Here is a 26,762-nt window from a genome sequence, read left to right as displayed (position 1 = left end):
AGAGAGAGAGAGAGTGAGAAAGAGAGAGTCCTGGTGTGGCACTGTGGGTTAATGCGCCAGACTGCAAAGCTGTTTGAACTGCAAGGTCGGTGGTTCAAGAACACCAGATGCTCCTTGGAAACCCTATACAGGATCATTATTGGTCAGAACTGACTCAACAGCACTTCACAACAACAATAACAACAACAACTATATATATATATACTCATCAACTTAAAACTAAGTCACAGGCACATAATTATACTATCATTTCATGTCTTTTTTTAAAACAATGTTTGTATATAAAATTCATAATTAGGAATTTTATAAATTTATGAAATATTGGAATAAATACTCTACATTTGTAAATACTTCAGCATTGCAAGATCAAGTTTTATACATTATGTTGCATTTTGTTTAATTTCTAATCCTTTTAAATTAGGTGGAGCATTTAACCATTAATTATTAAGGTTGGTGTACAGCATTTTTCTCTTTTAGAATTTTTCCGTTTCTCTAAGATACTGTATCTACTGTTTTTTTCCCAAATGGTAAATACTTGTATACATATGTCACAGGATCCTTGCATAAATCTGATGTCTGTTCTTTTCCATTTTCCAGTAAGAACAGATATTCTGTGGCTTACGCTGCCCAGAAGCCTTGGCTATTAAACGCTACTGTTGAAGAAAATATTATCTTTGGAAGTCCTTTCAACAAACAGAGGTAATTTTGAACATCATGAAATTTAAGATAAACATGAAAATATTTCTGAAACCTATACATCTAGGGCTTGCTTTTTCCTCACTTGTCCCACTTCCGTTCTCATTGCTAATCAACTCTGAAAAAAAAAAGTCTCATAGGAAGTTTCAACCCACCTTATACACTTACTGAAAACAATTTTGTATGTTCAAACTAACCAACAGATACTGCAAGATGTGTATGTGTGTGTAAGAAGGAGTTTTGAGATTATTGGTCGGCACAAGAAGGAGAAATCCAAATATAGAGCAGAAGGAAGGATAACTGCAAAAAGATGGAAGAATGTGGTTCTGAGGAATCCACATAGATGGGAATAACCATCTATCAACTGTTTTAAATACCACTGGAGCTTAGGAAAGTGTGACCTTTCCCTTGAGCTATAATCACAAGGGTAGGTTTAAGAGCCTAAATTGAGTCTTCATGGCCAAGGAGAACAAATTAAGGGTAGAGGCATGAGGAAGAGGAAGGGAGGAGAGAAGCAGACATTGTGGGAGAAAGAGCCAAAACTGGGTGGGATTGTTGGATGTGCTAACACACATCAGACCAAAGGGATTGATGTGTGTTAGCATTGGGAGATTAGAAGGTAAAGAGAGGTTAAGACAAAAGAGAATTTTAAAAGCCAATTGAGCATAATTCTGTACATTTTGGGAGGAAGATCAAGTTTTAGAATGGGGAATAATCAGGTAAATGTGATACTTCATTTGGAAGTTTAATCTGACTGTTATCATTCTGAATTGGGAGCAAGAAGACAGTTAGAAATTTGCTAGAACAATTATCCAGGCACGCAGATTTTGTGGCCTGCACTTGTGGGTGATAGAAATGGGAGCCAAGAGATAGTTGAGAAGATATTAGCATGATAATGGACATAGACGTGCAAGGAGAAAAAGAGGGTGCAATCATTGATCACTTGCAGATTTTAAGACTGGGTGACTAAGAAAATGAATCCATTGACATATTCCCCTAACCTTTTCTGATTTCCAGTCTCAGTCTCAGATAAATTTGACTTCTGTCAGCCCTCATTTTCATTCATTTCTGTTTGGCATGCATGATAACATGCACAGATAACAATAAACAAAATATTATGTAGCCATCCATAGTAAACTTCCTGGTGTCCCTCGTATACACCATGACAGTTTCTGCCTTCATGAAGTTCCTTAAGCTTCCTTTTCCTCATTTCTTCCTGGAAAATTTCTGCACATCTTTCCAGAAAGATAGCTTGCACATTGTGTCCACTATAAAGATGTTTTTAACTTCTCAGAGTTGTCAGTCATTCCTCTATATTCTAGAACTACTTTGTATGTACCTCTACTATAGATTTAATAAGGTATGCTTTTATTATATATGTTCCTGTAACAGTCTTATGTACTAGCTTTTCTTAGCGTGGAAACTAACACCTGTTTATTTTTTCATCTACACACCTAGCGTACAGGCTTTGTTGTTGTTGTTAAGTGTCGTCGAGTTGGTTGCAACTCTTGGCATCCTTGTATGGGGTTCCCAAGGAGTGGCTGGTAGGTTTGAACTGCCAGCCTCAGGGTTCAAATTAACATTGCAGTTCAGTGCTTATTCTACAGTGGTTAAGATATTTAGTTAATATTCTGGTTTCACTTTCAAGATATTAGACCTTGGAGTTAGTATATGGGCATTATGGTGGTGGTGGTGATGTGCCGTGGAGTCGGTTCCGTCTCACAGCAACCTTGTACAGGTTTTCTGAGGCTGTAAATCTTTACGGGAGCTGAAAGCCTCATCTTTCTCCCATGGAACAGCTGGTAGCTTCGAACTAGTGATCTAAAATTTCACAATAATTTCTCTCAAAGGTACAAAGCTGTCACAGATGCCTGCTCGCTTCAGCCAGATATTGACTTACTACCATTTGGAGACCAAACTGAAATTGGAGAGAGGGTGAGCTATGTTTAACTTAATAAACAAAAGTCTAGAAAAGTCTTTAATTTCTAAGGGAGCATAATGAAATCAGAGAGCTGGGAAGTCATTTGTTATTTTAGTGACAAGCTCCAAAAATAGGAGGGCAGGAGCCCTTTGAAACCATTCCTACTTTATGTGTGGAGTAACCACAGTGTACCTAACATTGTGCTCGGCTCTCTGGAGTCCCTCGGGAGATGCAGTACTATAGTACCTGCTTTTGACTGTATCTTAATTGATTTGAAAATTGACATTACCTCTGACAACTCTTCCACTCTTGTCAACATCTAGTAGTACTTAAAGTGTCCTATTTCCTGGGTGTTAACCTGTGTTACATTGATGCCATGTTCTTTCAGCTAACTGAAAAATATTTATATCTGTACTCTTTATAATCAAACCCCCAAATCCGTAGCCATTGAGTGAACTCTGACTCATAGCGACCCTATCGGACAAAGTGGACTAACTGCTGCATAGGGTTCTAAGGCTATTATCTGTATGGAAGCAAATTGTCTCATTGAGGGGTTCAAGTCACCCACCTTTCAGTTAGCAGCTCAATGCTTAACCTACTGTTCCACCAGGACTCTTCCTCTGTACAGCAGTATGGAGAATTTTTTTAAAAACCCTTTTAGCTTTCTAATGCGAAGCGGTTACAAATTGGGCTGTGAACCTCAAGATCAGCAGTTGGAAACTACCAGCTGTTCCGTGGGAGAAAGATGAGGCTTTCTGCTCCCGTAAAGATTTGTAGCCTTGGAAACCCTGTACAGGTTCACTATGAGTTGGAACTGACTCCACGACACATAACAACAACAACAACAATGTTGTCATTAAAGTGCCATTATCTTTTTTCTGGGGAGCAGCTGGTGGCCTCAAACTTCTTACCTTATGGTTAGCAGTCCAATGCTTATCCTACAGAGCCACAGAGCTGCCTTTTATGGTTAAATACTACGCAAAATACTTTATGTGCATTACTTCGTTCTTCATAAAAAAAAAAAACAAAATACAAAAACATTATATGGATGATATTATTATCCAGCTACTCATATTACAGAGTTCTGGTATGGCACTGTAGGATAAGCACTGGAAAGCTAACTGTAAGGCCTATGGTTCACACCCACCAACCACTTCTTGGGAATTGTATACAGAGTCACTATGAGTTGGAACCAATAACAGCAACTCATAACTTAGACAACTGAGTTAAATAATTCTGTTTTCACAATTAATGATGCATCAAGATACCAGTATAAATCTGTAGCCTGTGTGCTTAATGGTTGTTCCTTATTGCAATATGTTGTTGTTGTTGCCAAATGCCATTGAGTTCATTCAGACTTACACCAACTCCATGTGACAGATCAAAACTTCCCCATAGGGTTTTCTAGGTTACAATCTTCATGGAATCCGATTACCAAGTCTTTCTCCCAAGGAGCTGCTGAGTCGGTTCAAATCACTACCTTTCAGTTTGCAGCAGAGCACTTAACTGCTGCACCATCAGACCTCCTTTTAGAAGTCTAGGATAGTACAAAGCATAAACTTATCTTCTATGAGCCTTGGTTTCCACATCTGCAAAACAAGGAGAAGAATATATATTGACATTTCTGTGAAGAATAAAAAAGATAAGGAATGTAAAACTGTTTGCATAAGACTTGCACATACTAAGTGCTCAATAAGAAATAATTTATTTTGAAATGTATACTTTAAATTCATCAGGAAAGCATGTTGCTATAGTGTTCTTTTGAACACAGCATGTAATATCAATTTAAGAGGTAACAGTAAATAAATTACAATCAGGAAACTAGAAAACATTTTTGGACTTCTTTCTGTATTTGGCACTCACTATGCATTTTTATTTCATATGGTAGAGTTCTCTATTAGAGTCAAAGTAGGATAATATAATGAATGTGAATTTAATTCAGCTACTGCTGCAAAGACCACTTTAAAATGCTAAAGTGCAGAGCTCTCACTCTGAGGACTAAGATGCATCTGACCCAATCCATGGTATTTTCAGCTACCTCATATGCATGTGAAAGTTGGATGTGATTATGGATGACCGTAGAAGAATTGAAGCATTTGAATTATGGTGTTAGAGAAAAATATTGAAAGTATCATGGGTGGTGCTTAGAACAAACAAATTTATCTTGGAAAAGGTACAGCCAGAATATTCCTTAGAAGCCAGGATGGTGAGACTTTGTCTCTCATACTGTGGGCATGTTGTTAGGAGAGGACTGTCCCTAGAGGACATCATGCCTGGGAAAGTGGAGAATCAATGAAAAAGAGGAAGACCCCAATGAAATGCGTTGACACAGTGCCAGCAACAATGGGCTGAAACATATCAACAACTATGAGTGTTATGTTGTGCATGAGGCAATGGTACAACAGCAACAACACATTGATCGGTAGGAGCCATGGTGGAGGAGTGGTTAAGTATTCTGCTGCTAACTGAAAGGCTGGCTGTTTGAACCCACCAGTCACTCATAGGAGCAAGACATGGCCCTCTATTTCAGTAAAGATTGCTTTGTTGTTAAGTGCTGTCAAGTCAGTTCCGACTCACAGCAAACCTGTGTAGGGTTTCTGAGGAGCAGCTGGTGGGTTTCAGCTGCTGATTTTTCAGTTAACTGTTCAGGACTTATCCTACAGCATCATACCAGGACTCTATACTAGGACTCCATAAAGATTGCTGTTGTTAAGTGCTGTTGAGTCGGTTCCAACTCATAGCAACCCTGTATAGAGTTTCCTAGGAGTAACTGGTAAGCTTGAGCTGCCAACCTTGTGGTTCAAATGGACTTTCAGTCCAGGGCATTAACCTGCTGTGCCACACTAGGCCTTGGAAATCTCATGTGACAGTTGTACTCTGCCCTACAGAGTCTCTGTGAGTCAAAATCAACTCAACAGCAATGGGTTTTATTGCTTAGTAGAGTTTTCTTTTTACCTTACCAATGTTACCACAGCCTTGATCCTTTTAAGAGAATTTTTACCTGCAGAGAATTTACCAATGAAAACTATGGGTATTTATGCATATTATCTTTTTTAGGGTATCAACCTGAGTGGGGGGCAGAGGCAGAGAATCTGTGTGGCACGAGCTCTCTATCAAAACACCAATATTGTCTTCTTGGTAAGAGCAAAACTTTCACATTTATTTATATTTGGTTACTTTTCCACTGGACAAATGAGAGTTTTAAAGAAATGATTCGAGTAATTTAAGGAAAGACATTTTAATTTGTGAAACCATAGAGAATACAGGGAAATAAAGCTTCACAGTACACAGCAGTAGAAGACCAGGAAACGGGAGATCCAGACTGGTGCCCAGGAGACTGAGGTGCCTTAGATACTTTCTTTTGTGAATTTCGGAACTTCGAGAAGAATCCATGACGGACTGTGGATGGTGCTATTTCTTAACTGGGAGGGATTAAAGGTCTTCTCATTTATATTTACTGGTAAAGAAACAAGGTCCAGAGAATGTGCTCATGGTGGACATAACAGTAAGTAAGCAGAGTGCGTCTTTCCAATGGTGTACATAAAATTTTATGATCATAAAATTCATATGTGAAGCTTTCGAAAGTTGTAGGATGGCTGTACTTAGACCTACTAAGTCGTAATCTGTAAGGACAGAATCTATATTTTGTATCTTAAAGAAGTTCCAAAGAATAGTCTCATGCATATCCTGAGTTAATAACTATGCATTTTATATTTTACAATGGATGATATTGGTAATGATTTTGCTCAGTTTTTAGTTCCTTATCAATTAAAATAACTTAGAAGTAGACAGTATTTATTGGAAATGAGAAGACCATGTAAATGTTTTAAATTTTCTGCATAAATGTTTTTAATTATATAATAAGAGATTTTTCAGTTAATGATAATTCTTGAATGGGAATTATAAAATTTAAATACTGTTTTCAGCAACACTTGTCTTTCACATTTAAAGTATACTCATGTATTATATTTTATCTCTATGGAAAATAAGAATGATAATCATGTTACTTGTTAATAACATATAAACCATATCCTATCAGGTAAAATAAACTATTGGCAAAAAGCATCAATTATGCTGTCATATTTACTCACTTGAAAACATTTCAGTGAATAGTTTCCTAATTACATGACCTTGTCTTGTGTGAATACTCCTAGTAAATTATTTAGGATTACTTACTAGTTTGACACGTTGGTAAATGTTTAGGTATGCTAGATAAGCATATGATTATGGTCTATGCCATATTGATTGTAGGTTTTTTAGCTTGAAGATAACTGCTTTGAATATTGCCATTTATTTTTATGTAATTTTTAAGGTGAAAAAGAGAATACAGGGCTACAGTGGATAGACCATGATAGAATAGGAGAAAAACATAGACCAGAACAAAATTCTTTTAAAAGTCCCATTTACTAGTCAGTTGAGACTTTGAAGATTCTCTGAGACTATCAGTCTGAGATATTTTTCAATCTTGAATGAAACTATTCACTCAGATCACCTTTAAGTGAAATAACAGATTGGCACATAAAATATATTCCCATGAGTACAGTGGGTCATTAAAAAAGCAATCTATATGAGACCAAAAGGTCAACAATTACTCTAAAGCTAAGATAACAGGGCAGGGAAACTGCAGTAATATAAACTGAACAACCAGAACACACGAGAATTTAGATATGTTGTGAAAATGTATGTAGTGCCCCTGAGCTAGTGAACCTGTAGAAATTGTCAAACGGAAATTTGATTTGCTGTGTAAACTTTTAATGAAGACACAATAAAATATTATTTTTAAGAAGAGTAAATGAAAGGTTTATTTTTAAAATAATACTTTTTTTCTGAAAATTAGTTATACAAAGTGTTCATTTATAAATTGGATTTATAAGATTATTTTCTCTTAGTTTATATTTCTACTTTCTAGATGAATTATATAAAGAGTACAGAACATTTTCCTCTCCCTTCTGTTTTGCTCTTTGCAGGATGACCCATTCTCTGCTTTGGACATCCATTTGAGTGATCACTTAATGCAGGAAGGGATTCTGAAATTTCTCCAGGATGATAAAAGGACACTTGTTCTTGTGACTCACAAATTACAATATCTGACACATGCTGACTGGGTAAGAGCTTAGAAGAGATTTTCCTTAATTTTAATAGTACAGTTTTATTAAATATGCCGTTGTTGTTGTTAGGTGCCATCAAGTGGGTACCAACTCATAGCGACCATATGCATGACAGAACAAAACACTGCCTGATCCTAGATCCTGGGCCAACCTCACAGTTGTTGCCATTCTTGAGCCTGTTGATGCTACCACTTTGCCAATCCATCTTGCTGGGGGTCTTCCTCTTTTTCTTTGACCCTCCACCTTACCAAACATGATATCCTTCTCCAGCAACTGGTCCCTTCTGACAATATGTTCAAAGTATGAGAGACAAAATTTGACCATCTGGCCTCTAAGGAGCACTCTGGCTGCACTTCTTCCAACACAGATCTGTTGGTTCTTTTGGCAGCCCATGGCACTTTTAATACTCTCCTCCAATACCATAACTCAAAAGCATCAATTCTTCTACTGTCTTCCTTATTCACTGTCCAGCTTTCGCATGCATATAAATACCATGGCTTAGAATAAGTTTGGACATCAAAGAAAAATGATCAGAAGAAATAATAATGAAATGTTACACTTGCATAGTTTTTGAAAGTCCAGTCTTTTTGTTTTGTTTTACATTCTCTTTTTGGTTCTCACTAAACACTTTAGAAATAAAAAAAGGATATATTATTAGCGTAGTGGTTATGAGTCGGGCTGCCAACCTCACGGTCAGCAATTCGAAACTACCAGCTATTCCATGGGAGAAAGATGAGGCTTTCTGCTCCGGTAAAGATTTACAGCCTCGGAAACCCTGTACAGGGTCTCTATGAGTCAGAACTGACTCCACGGCACATAACAATAACAACAACATATTATTTCACTCATAGCTTGGGTCAGGAGCACCTTAGTCCTCAAGCTGACATCTTTGCTCTTTAACACTTTAAAAAGGTCTATTTGATTTCTTGACTGCTGCTTCCATGAGTGTTGATAGTTGATCCAAGAAGAATGAAGTCCTTGACAACTTCAATCTTTTCTCCATTGATAAGAATGTTGTTTATTGGTCCAGTGGTGAGGATTTTTGTTTTCTTTGCTTTGAGATGCAATTCATACTGAAGACTGTGTTCTTTGATCTTCATCCCTAAGTATTTTAAGTCGTCTTCACTTTCAGCAAGCAAGGTTGTATCATCTGCATATCGCAGGTTGTTAATGAGTCTTCTTCTAATCCTAATGCCATGTTTTTCTTCATATAACCCAGCTTCTCAGATGATTTGTTAAGTATGGTGAAAGAATGCAACCCTGTCACACACCTTTCTTAATTATAGGGTTATTAATAAATTCTTTCTTGCTTTTTTTTTCCTTAAAGAGTTTTGATCACATTTCTACTATTATTTCCTTAGATTATAGCCATGAAGGATGGAAGTGTACTAAGAGAAGGGACTTTGAAGGACATTCAAACGAAAGATGTTGAGCTTTATGAACACTGGAAAACACTTATGAATCGGCAGGATCAAGAATTAGAGAAGGTAATTGTTCACATTCTGAAGGATACTGGATGTAATCAAGGAGGGTCAAAATAAACTATATAATGATGAAAAATGCTTTCCAATAAGTATTTTCACTTAAAGTTTGATATTATGGCCCTTCAACTAAAACCCAAAATAAATGTATCTGTATGTATCATTTTTGTTCAGACTAGAAACTTTTAAGAGTCTAATGATGTTTTTTGGGTCTAGTGCATTCAAAACTTTGAAAAAAAAAAACTTGATGAAGTAAGGCATTTAACTTCATATCTCATTTTTCTCTTCTGTAATATGATAATATTTTCATTCATCACCTACAAACAAAGGGTTGTAGGCAAGACAAAAGTCAGGACAACTTTGAAAGAAGAGCTGTGGGTTGTGGTCGAAGTAAGACTTGTCTGGACATCAAAGAAAAATGGTCAGAAGAAATAATAATGAAATGTTACACTTGTATAGTTTTTGAAAGTCCAGTTATTTTTTTTTCAGTCTTTTTTTTTTATGTTCTTTATTTGGTTCTCACAAAACACTTTAGAAATAACTGAAGGATATATTTTTTCACTCTTACAGTGAGAAAGCTGAGGTAAAGTAATTTGATTAAAGTTACAAAGTACATATTGGGGAGCAAAGTGAGGCTTCTGTTCCCCCAAATGATTTTTAAAGTCTTGGAAACCCTCTACAGAGTTGCTAGGCTTCTGATAGGATACGTTCTATAGATTTGCTGTGTATTGAAACTGACTCCACAGCACTTAACAACAATAACAACAACATAAAGTTATTGGTGACAGTGGATTTTAAACCCAGACATAAATCAAATGTAATTTCAGTATAAAGTTATGCATGATACTAGAATAACCTTGAATGATGCAAAAGCCAAATTGGAAATCCGATTGAATGTATTGAAAGAACAGCTTGTGGTTAAGAGATGAAATTATAAATTGAGTTCACAAATTTTTTAAATGTTTTTTCTTGGATTTGGGACAAGGAAATATCCAAAATTTTATACTATTGTTCATTAATGGGAATTATAAAATGAAATGAAAGTAGTTCAATTTTATAAACTGAAACATTTCTATCAGCAAGTTGGAAAAATAGCAAGAAATTGAAATATTATCTTGCAAAGGTAAATAAGGATCTTTGTTTCAAAAGTCAAACAAACCCAGGGATCGCTCTGTTTTCTGTGGATTTGCCTGACATTTCAGAAGCAAACAACGTAAGGAAGAAAAGACATATACAAATCTGTGAACAGAATAGGGTGGATGATAGAATCATTGATGTGAGACTATCAAAAGAAGATTACAGGGTACAATCAGCTAGTGCCCATTTAGGAATTATACTGTGAGAAATTTGAATATAAATTTACTGGAGATATTTCCAAATGACATTTTTTCCAATGATTTAGGTGCCAGGGATAAAACACTATGATGAAAACTTTAGGAATGGGACAATTCACGGTTTACTTTGGGAAGGTCTGGGGAAAGAAAGAGAGAGAAAAAAGGGGGAAAGCTATTGGCTCCATTTAAGACTAATACTGGTAAGCAGACCAGAAAGAAAGCCCATTAAGTTGTATTTATAAATGAAGTCATCACTTGAGATAGCAAGGCTCTATAATTAAAGCCACATTACAAGGGCTATAAATCAGCTGAGGAAATATGGAGCAACCTAGGGTGTGGATAGGGTAAATCCAGTTGTGAGATGGAATAGTGGCCAGTAGACTGCAGAATGAACCAGGCACCTGCCCAGAATCCTTGCCTGGAGATGAAGAGCAATTACTGACACTGCAAAAAACAGTCACTTGAATCCCTATGAATCCTGACATTGTGGGGAACCAAACCTCTGGAGTACCTTTGGAAGTTTTCTATAAAAACAGTTTTCTGTTTAATTTATGTAGAAAGATACAGTTTTTGCCTACAGCAGCAGTTCTCAGCCAGGGGTGATTTTGCTTTTCAGAGGACGTTTGGCAGTGTCTGCAGACATTTTTGGTTGTCACTTCTGCAAGAGGAATCAGGCTACTAGAATCAAGTGGGCAAGAGGCCAGGGATATTGCTGAACATTCTAAAATGCACAGAGAAGCCCCCCAACAACAAAGAATTAACCAACCCCAAATATCAATAGTGCCAAGGCTGCAAAGCCTGTCTTAGAGCCAGAATAAATCAAACAAAAGGAGGAGAAAGGTGAAACCAAAAGATACAGAAAACATCCTGCCTCAGGGTGTTAAAGGTTAAGGGGAAAAGCATTGCTATGAAACCTGTATGAAGAAGAACATAATTGCATCTGACTTCAATACTATTCTTAAAAATTCTAGGTTTTTTTTTGTTAAGCAAAATCAACCATCATCATTTGACCCCCTGTGGCCCTCACCTTGGCCTGGCCCCTAGTTAAACCTACTGCCATCGACTTGATTCCAAGGCTATATTCTGAGGTTATAAACCTTTACAGGAGCAGACAGCTTCATCTTTCTCCTACTGAGTTAGCTATATAGGTATCCAGTAAATATTTATTGGATTCTAAATTTGTATTTGCTTAATGCTATACAGGGTCACTATGAATCTGAACTAACAGCACTTAACAACAAAAAACGCAAATATCAATATGTCAATAGAATTTAAAATATTTAACCTATTGTAAGCATTTGGAATCTTGGTGTGGCGCTGTGGGTTAATACACTGGACTGCAAAGTTGGTTTAAACTTCACGGTTACGTGTTTCAAGCTCACCAGCTACTCCTTGGAAACTCTATACATGGTTGCTATGTGTCGGAACCGACTTGACAGCACTTAACAACAACATTGTGAGCATTTACTCAAAATAAAATTGATTTTAAAGGTTGAATAAAATAAACTTCAGTGATTTTTCCCCCTATCTTTTGTTCATATAACATGAACAGTTGAACCAGAACCAAAATTGTCTACTTTTGAATGTGTACATTTATTTCATTCCATTAAACTATACATAAAGGACAGGGATCTTCTTTTAACTTTGTCTTTTTTCTGGTGTCATGCACAAATTTTAGTTTTTCTGTCATTACCCACTGCCATCAATTCTGACTCATAGTGACCATGTATAGGAGCCATTGGTGGGTTTAAATTGCTTACCTTGTTATTGTTGTTAAGTGCTGTTGAGACGGTGGTTCTGACTCATAGTGACCCTGTATAGGGTTTCTGAGGAGTGGCTGTAAATCTTTACGAGAGCAAAAAGCCTCATCTTTCTCCCATGGAACAGCTGGTAGTTTTGAACTGCTGACCTTGTGGTTCACAGCCCAGTTTGTAACCACTATGCTACCATAGCTGTATGAATATTATCCTATCACATATAGCATTGTACTTCAAGATAAATCTTGAAATGTGCTTTTTGAAGATGAATATGACACCATTCCTTGTCAATTTGTTGTTCCCTGCATAGTAAACCATATGATTTTCAGCCTCAAAATGGCCAATACCAGTTCATTTTAGTTCACTAATGACTAGGATATTGATCTTTATGTGTTCCATTTCATTTCTAACAACTTCTAATTTCCTAGATTCATACTTTGTATATTCCATGTCCTGACTATTAATGGATGTTTACAGCTGTGGTTTTTGCTTATTTATTTGTTTTGTTTTTCATATTGAGTTATGCCCCATCAGCAAATGAAGGTCCTGAAAAATGTCCTTCATTCTCATTATTATGATCAACTCTACTGTGAAGATGCAGCTTTTCCCCAGTAGTATTTTGTGTGCCTTCCACAATGAGGGGCTCATCTTCTAGCACCATTTCTGACAGGGTTCCACTGCTATTCATAAGGTTTTCTTTGACTAAGCATTCAGAAGTGGTCCATCTCTCTTCCTAGTCTGTCTTCGTTTGGAAGTTCCACTAACACCTGTCCACCATGGGTCACCTTACTGGTATTGAAAATACCCATGGCAAAGCTTCCAGCATTGTAGCTACACACAAACCAAAGTGCCTAGGCACCTAAGTACCTTCATTACACTTTTGTTTCAAAATTACTTATCAAAATCCCAATTGAAACTCTCTTATTTGACTTTTTAGGAATGTGCTAAAGAAACTCATTATTGCTGAACAGCTCATAATAATAGTGAATGCCAGGCAGAATTTCTAACCCATCCAGAATTATATCCTTTTTAAAATTGTGGTTAAAAGTAAATGTAACAAGACTTTTGCCGATTCAGCAGTTTTTTGCATGTATCATTTGGTGACATTGATTACATCTATCCTAGTCATACTGTGCAGCCATTACCACTGTTTGTGAATTATTCCACCACCATTAACAGAAGCTCAGTGCCACCTAAGCAATGACTCCCTTCGGCCCCTTTCCTCCTACCCCTGATAACCCCTAATACACTTTTTTTTCCTGTTTATGTAAGTAGAATCATAGACTATTTGTCCTTTTGTACCTAACTTATTTCACATGACATAATGTTTCCAAGGGTCATCCATGCTGTAATCTGTATCAGGTCATCAACTCTTTGTAGTTGAGTAATATTTCACTGTATGTACCACATTTTGTTTATTCATTCTTCTGGAAATTTATGTTTCCACATTCATTTTTAATGGAGGATATTATTAGCCTAACTGAATGTATTTCTAGTTAGAAAAATTAGGAATGTCTGTGATATGAAAATGGAACAATTAGCAGTTGTGGAACTATGTTTAAAAGTTAAGAGCAATGTTTCCTTATCCCTGGAGGCAGCTGTACCACATTGGTACTGCTTTTTCTGGCTTCTCATTAATCTGCACCATAGAGCTCTGAAGGACTTCTTACAAATCTAAGACATTTCTCCAATATCGGCTCCTATGACAGAAGTCACAGAGCTTTAGAGTGAAGAGAAAGCCTGTGAGATGGATGAAGGCAGCTCACAGTGTTTAAGTCAAAACTTTGCTGTGATCCTGAGCACCTTGAATCATAGAATAATGTTCACTCTAGGATATGGAAGCTGATCAAACAACTTTAGAGAGGAAAACTCTCCGAAGAGCCATGTATTCAAGAGAGGCCAAAGCCCAAATGGAGGATGAAGACGAAGGTAGATATTTTTCTTGTATCTGAAACATTTACATGAGGTAAAAAAAGATATCTATATCCTATTGGTCTATGTAAAAAAAAAAAAAATGTAATTTTGTAAGTTCAGAAGTTAAGGAGTCAAAAAATTATTGATATTTGCAGGCCAGAATTGTGGTGTTACTGGCCACACAACTTGGTAAGCTTCTGATCAATTGGATGTGCAGTAAACCAACAAAGGATCTCTTCCAAATATAGATTTTATGTTTATTTGATCCCTCATTCATTCATTCATATTTCATCAAATTTTAAAAAAAGTAAAATTGTATCCTATTAGAAACATTTAACATTTCCAAGACTAATACTTATGTTTCTACAAATTTGAAGATTTGTGTGTGCTTTTTTTTTCTTTTTGTGAGACCATACAAATTCCTTCTATCTATTGCCAGTATGAAGCTTACATAAGTTTTTGATTTGCAGAGGAAGAAGAGGAGGAAGATGAAGATGATAATATGTCCACTGTAATGAGGCTTAGGACTAAAATGCCTTGGAAAACCTGTTGGCGTTATTTGACTTCTGGAGGATTCTTCCTGCTCTTCCTGATGATTTTCTCTAAGCTTTTGAAGCATTCAGTCATTGTAGCTATAGACTACTGGCTGGCCATGTGGACATCAGCGTATAATATAACCATCCCTGAAAAAGTTGACAAGGTACAGCGGGTTCTATTTTTAAATTACCAAGGACATATTGATGCTAACAGTGATATTCCCTTATGTAGCTGGATATTGGATTCCTGGTGTGGTGCTGTAAGATAAGCACTAGGTTGTTAACTACAAGGTTGGCAGTTCTAACTTACCAACTGCTCCTTGGAAAATCTATTCAGGGTCATTAGGAGTCAGAAATGATTGGAGCATTTAAGAACAGCAACAGTTGCATATTAATAGCCCCAAAGGATAGTAACTTTAATTCTACAGTTACCTCAAGGTATTGGTTTCTCACATGGCAGACTTCATATTGATGTGTTGTTGTCATATTGTTGTTAAGTGTCACCAAGTTGGTTCCAACTCCTGGTGACCCTGCATAGGCTTTCCGAGGAGCAGCTGTTGGGTTTGAACCAACAAACTAGTGGTTTAAACTGACCCTGCTCTCCAGTGCATTATCCTGCAGCATCAAACACACTGCTGTTATTGTTAAGTGCTGTCCAGTTGGTTCCAACCCATAGAGATCCTGTATAAGGTTCCCAAGGAGCGACTGGTGATCTTGAAATGCTGATCTTGTAGTTCAAAAGGACTTTGAATTCCAGCTCATTAACCCATAGCACCACGTAAGGGACATTAATTTAAAATCCTTTTCTCTAGATTTCAAATGCTGTTCTCTGATGAAATAGTACCTCAGTTGATTTTCTTCCATAGCTTTCTTCTTTATGAAAAAAAAAAAAATCAACACTTTTGAAAAAAATCAGCTTTATGTAGGTAAATGATAAACATACAAAGGACAAAGAGTGATTAGATGCCAAAAGTTATGGTAATATTTATCTGTATGGAAAAAAATAATTTAGTAGTTGTACAATTGTGCTTCATGTCATTTTTATATCATCATATGTATATATATATTAGATTCAGAAGCAAATTTGCAAGATGCAAGAGGTTCAAAGTAGCCTCTAGATGCAGATTTCTAGACCTGCCAGTTATTAGCTGCAAAGTTAATAAGTCTGTCAAATTAGCTTAATAATAGAGTTTATTTTTCTGTAAAATTAGATTAATAATAGGGTAATTTCATAGGATTTTTGTGAAGATTCGTTAACTTGATACTTAAAATAAGACATGAAGCAGAATAAACTGTCAAATATGGAATATATTATTATTATTTTATTTTTAAAGTGAATAAGAAACATTTAAAGGTAATATTTCATTTGGATTCAAAGGAGGTATATATACATTTGATACAAGTTACATTCATATTTATACATATGTACACACAGGACTTTTGTTTCTGTTAGTCTAATGGTATATTGATTTTCAGTACAAATACAGTATAAAGGCTTCCTAGTGGTGCAGTGGGTTAAGCATTGGGTTACTATCCCAAAGGTTGGCAGTTTGAACCCACCAGTCACTTTGCAGAAAAAAAGACGCAGTGTGCTTCTGTAAAGATCTATAATCTCAGAACCCCAATGAAGTAGTTCTGCTTTGTCCTATGGGATCGTTACGAGTCGGAATTGATTTGATGGCAGTGAGTAGACCAGTGTATTGCCTGGCAATTCTGAAATTCTGGATAGGAAGAATGAACTATACAAAGTAGGAAATCAAGAATAGACTCCAAATCTAAAGGTAGACTCTAATCATCTAATTGCCATTGGAAAAGCCTGGAAAGAGAGATTGAAAGAACAAATAGAAGGTTGGCCTGCAGGATTCTCAGGGGAGGGATACCACCACAGGTCTCCAGTGGCTGTACTCCCACAGCTGTCTAAATTGATGCAATCTAAGTAAGTCAATAATCTGACTTTGATTTTTCTTTTTCTAGTAAGAAAAGACACAGCCAGTGTTTCATAAGTGCCTTTTTAACTGATTGTTTTTTAGACTTTCTATGTGTCTGGATTCAGCATACTTTGCGGAGCAGGTATTTTCCTTTGTCTTGTCACGTCTCTCACTGTAGAGTGGATGGGTCTCACAGCTGCCAAAAATCTTCACCACAATCTTCTCAATAAGATAATTCTTGGACCAATAAGGTAAATTTAGTTGTATCTTACACTAAAACATAAAACCATACATATTTAAATTTAGGAGAACTGTGAAATATTAAAGAACCTTTACAGTCCTTGATCAAGTGCATAGGTACCTTTCCATTTCCTTGACTCTAAAAAGTCAATTAATAGTGCTCAGGTCCCACTTAGTTTAATACTATCTTACAGATTAATCTGTTTATTGCCTAGGTTCTTTGACACAACACCCCTGGGATTGATTCTCAATCGTTTTTCAGCTGATACAAATATCATTGATCAGGTGAGTACCAGAGTTATTTCCAAGTTCAAAACTCAATTTATCGGTGCTTTGGAAAATTAAACATGATTTAAATTCAAAATAGTGGATTGCTAAAACAAATAAAAGCCTATATGTGTTCCTACCAGCATCATACACATAAAGGATTTATAGAATTCAGTTATTAAGGAAAACCATTATCCATACATGTATAAGAAGATCTGTAGAAGCTCAGCATTAAATAAAGATAAATACTAAGGAGTGAACTAACATTTAATATTTTTTTCTTATTAAAAAAACAATGATTTTTATTAATGCAGTATCTCCATTAACAGATGAACGTCCTTAAAAGGTTTATTATTGATGTGGCAAGTCTCTCAGGAGTAAAGGATTAGGAGCAGATGGACTGCCTAGTGATCGTGGATGTCCATTACTGTGATGTATCAAGCGGTGTTTTAGATGGTGTGATATTTAGGTTGCATTCCAGGGATGCCCAATTTTCTCTACATTTCTTAGGTCTCTAGACATTTACTCTGAAATGAAAAAGCTCAAATTCTGAAGCTGGATCAGTCTGAGAACAGAATCCTTAGAGTGATTAAGAAAGAAATCTGTCAGATACAACTTTTACCTTTTTTGGCTTTCCAAAGTGATCTTAACAAATACCCCAAACCAGATGCTGTTGAGTCAGCTATGACTCATAGCAACCCCATGTTGTGTATGTGTTAGAGTAGATTTTTAATGGCTCAATAGGATTTTCAATGGTTGATTTTCCAAAAGTAGATCACCAAGCCTTTGTTCTGAGACATCTGTGGGTGAACTTTAAACTCCTACTTCTTGTTTATCCTGTGAGTGTGCCAGTGATTTGCATCCCCCCAAGGACACTAGAGTGGTCTTAGGAACGTGTATGTTGTTGTTGTTAAGTGCTGTTGAGTCTGTTCCAACTCATAACGACCCCGTGTAGGATTTCTGAGGAGAGGCTGGTGGGTTTGAACTGCTGACCTTGTGGTTTGCAGTCCAGTGCTGATCATACATCAGGAGTCCTAGGAACATATGTAGTAGGAATGTGTATAGTATCCTTAATTTAGAAAGAGAATGTTTGATGCATCCAATTGACAGAAAAAAAAATATGCTGAGAAATTTGGATTTTATTTCAATAGCATTCATGTCCCTGTCAGGTCACGCTGGACTGAAATACTTCTTAAGGAATGCATTTGAAAAAAAGGAGACTGTGCTGACATTTAGAAGATGGCATATGATTGCTAGCTAGAAAATCAAAAACAGCTAGGAACATAAAGAACCAATTTAAAAGCTCAATAGTGTCTGAATAAGATGTGTCATCAAATAGTAACTTCCTCTGCACCAATTAGAAAATGTAGTGAAAAATAAATTCCATTCATAATAACAAGAAAAACTATGAAAGTAGAAAATAAACCTAATATGAACAAAGGTTATCTAATAGTTCTGAAAGTAAAAAAAAAAAAATCCTGCATATATAAAGAGAATTGCCCTATCATATATCCAAAAATACTGTAAAAATTAAAACACTCTGGGATCACATATAGGTATGTAGATCATAAGAATATAAATACATAATTTATATTATGTAAGAAAATAATTAATTTCTAACAGAAGATACTGAGACAGTTAAATATTCATAAAGTAAAAATAAAAATAGATACTTTCTTCACATTACACAAAATAAGTCCATATGGATAAAGATGACTATATAAAAACAAAGCTGTAAAATAAAATGGAGCAGAGTCATTTTAGCATCTTGGGATCGGAAATGTCTTTTTAAGTAAGACATAAAACTCAGAAACAGTTAAAGAAAAAGCCAACAAAATGACTACATAAAATTCTAAACTTATATAGCACCAAAAGCTCCAAAGGCAAATTAAAATAGATACACTGATAGCAAATGTAAAAGACAGAGAATAAGTACCCACAATATACAAGGGGGCTTCAAAAAGTTTGTGGAAAAGTAGAATTAAAAGATAATAAAAATTTTCTACAAACTTTCTGAAGCCCTCTTCATATAAAGAAGGGGTCCTGGTGTGGTGCTGTAGGATAAACACTGGACTGCTCACCTCAAGGTTGGCAGTTCAAACCTACCAGTCACTCCTCAGAAACCCTATACAGGGTCACAGGGAGACAGAACTGACTCAACAACAACATATAAGGAACATCGAAAACTCAGTAATGAAAGATTAACCAATTAAAAACAGGCAAAGACTATGAACAAGCAATTATAAAATATTAATTTAAAGGCATTACCATAGTTGTTATTAAGTACCATTGAGTTGGTTCCAACTCAGAGAGACCCTGTATAATGTTTCTAAGAAGTGGCTGGTGGATTTGAACCTCTGACCTTGTGGTTCAAACTGACCTTGCAGTCTAGTGCTTCTCTTACAGTGCCATTACAATAGAGGAATAACTCCATTACAATAGAGGAATAACTAAATAAATTTTGGAATACTCTGCAGCCATTAAAAAGATTTGTATATACTGACATGAGATTTACAATATTTTTTTTCTTTAATAAAATAAGTATATGGACAAATAAGATTTATAGTATATTTATTTCCATTGATAAGTAGATAACTGGTGATAGGTAGGTAAGTAGATGGATATACTAAACTATTGGGAAGTGAATGAAGAGGAGAGAGTGAAAGGTAACTTACATTGAGCATATTTGTATATAATTTGTAGCATTAAGATTTAATAGTAATATTAAATGAACATTTTTGTTGCATTATTACCAGTTCTATTTGAACTAAAGTTTATCTTCCATTCAAACTACCTTCTAAATAGCACATCCCTCCTACTCTGGAATCTCTAACTCGCTCAACACTGCTCTGCCTGTCTGCTATTGGAATGATTTCTTATGCTACTCCTGTGTTCCTGGTTGCGCTTGTGCCCCTTGGAGTTGCCTTTTATTTTATTCAGAAATATTTCCGAGTGGCTTCTAAGTAAGTAAAACTAAGTTTTATCAAATTTGTAAAAGCATATATATTTGACTTACTGTGATCTACATTTTCTCTCGTAATTTTTAAGATAAGATATTGAATTGGGAATGCAACCTTATTTTGACAAATAAGACAAATGCTATTCTGATGCCAAATTTCTCTTGATGATCTGTTATAATTTTTTCCTGTGATTGGTTGTAACAGCACTGGGCATATAGAAAATGTAGATTCATCTAGTCAATTCTGAGTCCATAGACTAGCTCAAATTTTTCATTTCATGGTCCCTTTTCTAAATGTGACAGTGCAGAAAAATTACAAATCCAGCTTGATCTCAAAGGATAATGTTTCACTATCATTATAGTCTGCATATGAGGGGAAAGAAATTATTTTAAAATCTTTGTAAAATATAGAAGTACAAAGAGATAAATCAGAGGAATGACTATAAAGTAAATAATCTTGAATGTTTGATAGGAGTACCGTAGCTTTGAGAGACAGGAACATGTCAGATTGGATCATGTAACATGATGTGAGTATCCAGAAAATAAATAAAGGAAAACAATGACTTTTAAATACTTCTATTAATATAGAATTTTCCATTTGTTAGATGTTGAATCATTAAATGAAATCTCATACCAGCCATTTTGGAATTTCTAGCTAAACTCTGAAGTCCTATTGTAAACAGTACTATAAATTTTATGTCCTCACAAGAATAACTTTATTTCAACATACACTTAAGCACTTATTATATTGCAAATAATTGTGTTAAGCCATTTGGCAGATAAAGAAATCAATATGACAAGAACCTGTTCTCAAGAAATTTACAGTCTCTTGAGATGATAAAGCATGTTATACAAATAACCTTGATATAAAGATTAAGTGTTGAATTGTTGTTGTTGTTGTGTGCCGTGGAGTCAGTTCCGACTCAGGGTTTTTGAGGCTATAAATCTTTATGGGAGCAGAAAGCCTCATCTTTCTCCTACGGAACAGCTGGTAGTTTCGAACTGCTGACCTTGAGGTTAGCAGCCCTATTCGTAACCACTATGCTACTAGGGCTCCTTAAGTATTGAATTGTTGTCAGGTGCCATCGAGTCGGAACCGACTCATAGCGACCCCATGCACAGCAGAACGAAACAATGCTCGATCCTGGGCCAACCTCACCACCGCTGCCACCCCCGAGTCCATCAATGATGCCACCTGGCCGATCCATCTCGTTGGAGGTCTTCCTCTTTTTCTCTGACCCTCCACACTACCCAGCATGACATCCTTCTCCAACGATTGTTTCCTCCGGACTACATGTCCAAAGTAGGAGAGATGAAGCTTAGCCATCCTGGCCTCCAAGGAGCACTCTGGCTGCACTTCTTCCAAAACAGATCTATTGGTTCTTTTGGCAGTCCATGGCACCCTCAGTATTCTCCTCCAACACCACAACTCAAAGGCATCAATTCTTCTACGATCCTCTTTATTCACTGTCCAGCTTTCGCATCCATATGAGGCTATTGAAAACACAATGGCCTGGGTCAGGCGCACCCTAGTCCTCAAGCTGACATCTCTGCTCTTCAATACTTTAAAAAGTTCCTGTGCAGCAGATTTGCCCAGTGCAATACGTCGTCTGATCTCTTGACTGCTACTTCCGCGAGTGTTGATAGTTGATCCAAGAAGAATGAAGTCCTTGACAACTTCAATCCTTTCTCCATTGATAAGAATGTTGTTTATTGGTCCAGTGGTGAGGATTTTTGTTTTCTTGACATTGAGATGTAATCCATATCGAAGGCTGTGCTCTTTAATCTTCATAAGTAAATTTTTCAAGTCCTCTTCACTTTCAGCGATCAAGGTTGTATCATCTGCATATCGCAGGTTGTTAATGAGTCTTCCTCTAATCCTGATGCCACGTTTTTCTTCATAGAACCCAGCTTCTCGTATTATTTGCTCAGCATACAGGTTGAATTAGGAGGGCAGAAAATGAGTTTGTTAAGGAAATTTAAAGTTTTGCAGAGAACGTGAACAAGTAGGGGGTGGCGATAGAAAGAGAAGGCAGATGCACAGTTGTGTACTTAAGACCATATTATATTCTAATTTTTAAAAAATATTGTTGTTTTTAGCTCAGAGCTATGGATTAGGTGTGGTGCTGTGGGATAAAGCACTGGATTTCAAGGTCAATTTGAACCACGAGGTCGGCAGTGCAAACTCACGAGCCACTCCTTGGAAATGCTATTCAGGGTTGATACGAGTCAAAATCGACTCGACAGCACTTAACAACAACAAATAAATTAGGTACTTCAAATGTTAGGAATCCAAATTAAATCTATAGAATGAATTTTTATTCCTAGCCTCATCCTCTTTTCTCAACCAGAAAATTCAGACCGAAAGGGAGAACCTAGCCATCAGAGTTACTCTTTCACTTTTTATGGTATTATTGCTGGTCCTTGTTAACTGGGACAAAGAAGACTGCAGTCAGAACCGACTCCACGGTACTTAATAACAATAGTGCCATACCAGGACTGTAAGAATAACTATTCCAACAAACACTTAAGCATTGGTAGTAAATTATTAAAAGAGGGAAGGGTTGATCATTTTTACAGAACTAACATGATAATGATTTCTATGCAATTCTTATTTGAAAGTCTCTGAAAGTTGGCAAATATGTTTGCATGATATTAAATCTCATAGATAGAACAACCCCTCTAGATGTGGCTTTGCAGGACTCAACCAGGTTGAAAACCTCAAGCAGTTTAACCTATTGCATTTGTAAACACCACTTTGAGTTTAAGTGAGGAATTAGCTACAGGAAATACCATGAAATTTTGAATATCTAAACTCAAAGAACTACTGTGTGGTTAACTCTGAGTAAATGTTTCATGAATACAAGAACAAGCTGTGCCCTCACCTTTTTAGTTTCATTAAATCCCATTCTACAAACAAAAGATCCTACTTCCTAATTATTTTCTTTGTATTTTACCATAAAACTCAATGTAATGACCACCGTTTGTTTTCTGTGTCAGAGTTACAAATAGCCACTTGATCAGTGTTGGTTAAAAAATACATATTTAAAACGTAACAGACAATTCATATCCCTTTATATTCTCCCTCTCCTCTGTTTTCTGCTTCTCTTTCTTTTGCTTTCTCCCTTTTTTCCTCTCTCTCCTTTTCTCCTCCCCATTTCCCTATACTGTCCTCCCTTCTACCCCATTTCTTCCCTTCCTCCCACCTGAAATCTCTGAATTGAGAGAATCCATTTTAGAAGTAGAAATTGGAAAGACTTTGAATTATTCTGGGACTCCATAGATAGCTAAGGATGGCCTAAGTGAATTGTTAAAGATTATGTAACAGTGTTTGTCACTTCAATTGGTTTTGTCAGGTGAATGTCATTACTGCTACCCTAATTCTCTTTGCTCTCAAGACCTAGAGAAGGGCAGGCATAAGACAAAATAACATAGAGAAATGTTTGAAATGTGATATAGCGCTGAGCCTGTCTTCTAGACATGCTAACTGTTAAGACTTCAAGGAAATCTGTGATGAGTGTGCATCTTTGTGAAAAGGACCAGATTCGGGAATTTGTGCACCAAATAGTACCTATTTTATCTTTAGTTCATTAGACAAAGTAACTGGAAATTCCACAAAGGCACTGATTCAAATTCATTGTGACCCAAACCAAACTCCTTATCTTTTCTCTTCACATCTCTTCTTCATTCTGTTTCCACCACCTCACCCCTTAGTAAATCGTATTGTCATTTTTCACATCAACTAAGCTCAAAACACTCTTCTCTTTTATTTACCCTTCTACATACATGTTGTTTTTGTTGTTAAGTGCCATCGAGTCGATTCTAACTCCTAGCAAACCTGTACAGGGTTTCTGAGGAGCAGCTGGTGGATTTGAACTGCTGACTTTGTAGTTCACAGTTCAGTGCTTGTCCAATAGCACCACACCAGGAGTCCATACATAAATAGCATTAAAATTACTATTATAATTGTCACAGCCTAGAGGGCTACTTCTAGTATTCTTTTTTACAATCTCCCAACCCTTATTTTTGGAGTCCTGGTGTGGTGCTGTGGGTTAATGTGCCAGACTGCAAAGCCATTTGAACAGCAAGGTGGGCAGTTTAAGTTCACCAGCTGTGCCTCGGAAACCCTATACAGGGTCCCTATGGGTAGGAACCGACTCAATGGCACTTAACAACAACAACCTTTTATTTTAACTCCCATTGACATAGGACTAATTCAGAACTTAAAAAAAAAAATCTTTTATATAAACTATCCTAATTGAGTGGGTCTTCCAAACTCACCCATTTTTTTAAAAACACTTTTTATTGTAGTTTGAGTGAACTTTTACAAAGCAAAGTATCTTTCCATTCAATAATTTATACACATTTTATTTCAGGAAATTGAGTGCAATGCCCTCAATGTAACAGCACTCTGTCCACTTCCTCTTTCTGCTCCCTATTTACATTCCTACTTCCTGCCCCTTCCTGCCTTCTAACTTTGTTTTGGGACAAATGCTGCCCATTCAGTCTTCTATGTTGATTATACTGAGAAGTGCATTCTTCCTTGGTGTTATTATTTACTCTCTAGGTATATATATATGTTGTTGTTATGTAACTTCATGTCTGTTCTGGCTCATAGCAACCCTATATAGGATTTCTAAGGAGTGACTGGTGGGTTTGAACCATCAACTTTTGGTGGGCAGTTCAGTGCTCATCTTACAGCGCCACACCAGGACTCCAGGCTTTAGTTTGGCTGAAAACTGATCCCAAGGCATGGGTTCAATTGTAGGCTTTTGAAGGGAATCTAAGGACCACAGTCTCTACCAGACCAGTAAGTCTAGTCTTTTTTTTTTTTTATGATTTTTGAATTCTATTCTACCTTTCCCCCGACCCCTCTGTATAAGACCTTCTCTTGCGATTTTGCTTAGAGTGATTGGGAGTGGTAGCTAGGCACCATCTTGTTTTTCTGGTCTCAGTAGTGGAGGCTGTGATCTCTGTGGTCTATTAGTCCTTTGAACTAATTGTTTCCTTGAGTCTTTGATTCTCTTCAGTCTTCTTGGAGATGGATGGGGAGAAATCAATAGTTGAAACTCACAAGCTTTTAAGACCACTGTTGCTTCTCATCCATTTTCATTCACCCTTTATCCTACCCCCCAAGTTATGTTACTGAAGCATAACTCTGATCATTGTGCTTCTAATTCTCATTGATTATTTTTCAGTCAGTGCAGGACCTTCTATCATCTAACAATGCCCATTCTTTAGATACCCTTTTCCTAGGATGACACACCCAAAGGATTTTAGATCCCAGCCTGATTGAACCTGCCAGGTCCTTTCAGACACCTGTACTTGCATGGGGTATTCCTTAGCTGCAATGTACTACTTGTCTGTTTGTTCTGCCTTCCACCTGCTCAAAGAAAATACCACCAACAGCCTAGATATGATTTAACTGTTGACTCGTCTTGTGCCCATAGAAATTTGCAGTGACTGTAATACAAAGCTGTACTGTTGTATAACAGGTGACATTCAGGATCCCATACTCATTATGCACCCATCTCTCCTTCTTTAGATTGTGAGCTGCTGAAGTTTTTATTAGTTGAACACCAGGAGAAAATAGTCACAATCACAGATACTATTCACTTTCTGGACATGTCTGTGTTGTTGTTGTTGTTATGTGTCTTCGTATCGGTCCCAACTCATAGCAACCCTTTATAGGGTTTCCAAGGACTGGTTGGTGGGTTTGAATCACCAACCTTTTGGTTAGCATTCCAGTGCTCATCCTACACACCACACCAGGACTCCATGCTATAGTTTGGCTAAAAATTGATCTCCAGGGGTGGGTTCAATTGTAGACTTGAAGAGAATCTAAGGACCACTTTGATCCTGAAATGCATGTGAAGCTGATCTTTGCATTTCTCTCTGTTGTAGGGATCTTCAGGAACTTGATGATAGTACCCAGCTTCCTCTGCTTTGCCACTTCTCAGAAACAGCTGAAGGACTCACCACTATTCGGGCATTTCGGTCAGTAAACATGTTTTTATATTGCTGATTAGGCGGGTACATCATCAACAATATTTATTTTTAAATAACTGAAAATTGCTACTTTGTGTGTTGTGTGTGTCCATGGTATACATCACAGTGTACATACTCAACCAGGAGTAAGAAAAATGTGGTTAGGCTTTTATCAGAATTAGAGTTTGAATCATCAGAAATTTGGCAAGAATGAAACAGTATTTGAATGATATTACCTGTATATTCTAGACAAGACTCTTGAATTCCCTAGTAGTAATTTCTTCTTTTGTGAAATAAGGAAGTCACTCTTACTTGTTATGGTGGTTGGACTCATTGAAATAGATCCTGCAAAGCACAAATCACAGTGACTACTGAATAAGCCCCCAGGAAAGCCAAAAACCTGACCCATGGTCATTGATTCCTTATAGCAGTTTTCCAAGGCAGGTAGTCTCCTCTTTCTCCTTTGGAGCAGCTGGTGGATTTGAACTGCTGATCTTGTGCTTAGCAGCCCAGTGTGTAACCCATATGTCACCATGGCTCCCAGTAATCAAGTTAAAATAAACGCATAATAATAAAAGGAGTGGAATGTAATAATATTGTTGTTGTTGTTGTTAAGTGCCGTCGAGTCGGGTC

The 26,762-nt window shown here is 36.6% G+C and overlaps 1 protein-coding gene across 2 annotated transcripts in view; it reads left to right on the top strand.

The window, feature by feature from the left end:
* The window catches only part of ABCC9 (ATP-binding cassette, sub-family C (CFTR/MRP), member 9), a 157,402-nt gene that overhangs the window by 87,877 nt on the left and 42,763 nt on the right, over window positions 1-26,762 (top strand). For both annotated transcript variants that reach the window (XM_006866936.1, XM_006866937.1), the window contains exons 18-28: window positions 598-699; window positions 2,547-2,631; window positions 5,675-5,755; window positions 7,585-7,722; window positions 9,087-9,212; window positions 14,130-14,226; window positions 14,682-14,911; window positions 16,778-16,926; window positions 17,131-17,200; window positions 19,988-20,145; window positions 26,046-26,138. In XM_006866936.1, coding sequence (XP_006866998.1) covers window positions 598-699; window positions 2,547-2,631; window positions 5,675-5,755; window positions 7,585-7,722; window positions 9,087-9,212; window positions 14,130-14,226; window positions 14,682-14,911; window positions 16,778-16,926; window positions 17,131-17,200; window positions 19,988-20,145; window positions 26,046-26,138 — 1,329 coding nt within the window. The remainder of the gene's footprint in view (window positions 1-597; window positions 700-2,546; window positions 2,632-5,674; window positions 5,756-7,584; window positions 7,723-9,086; window positions 9,213-14,129; window positions 14,227-14,681; window positions 14,912-16,777; window positions 16,927-17,130; window positions 17,201-19,987; window positions 20,146-26,045; window positions 26,139-26,762) is intronic.

This window comes from Chrysochloris asiatica, unplaced genomic scaffold (assembly GCF_000296735.1).
Source record: "Chrysochloris asiatica unplaced genomic scaffold, ChrAsi1.0 scaffold00098, whole genome shotgun sequence".
Taxonomy (NCBI): Eukaryota; Metazoa; Chordata; class Mammalia; order Afrosoricida; family Chrysochloridae; genus Chrysochloris; species Chrysochloris asiatica.
The sequence above is the reverse complement of the archived record's forward strand: the minus strand, read 5'-3'. Positions and strand labels throughout refer to the sequence as shown.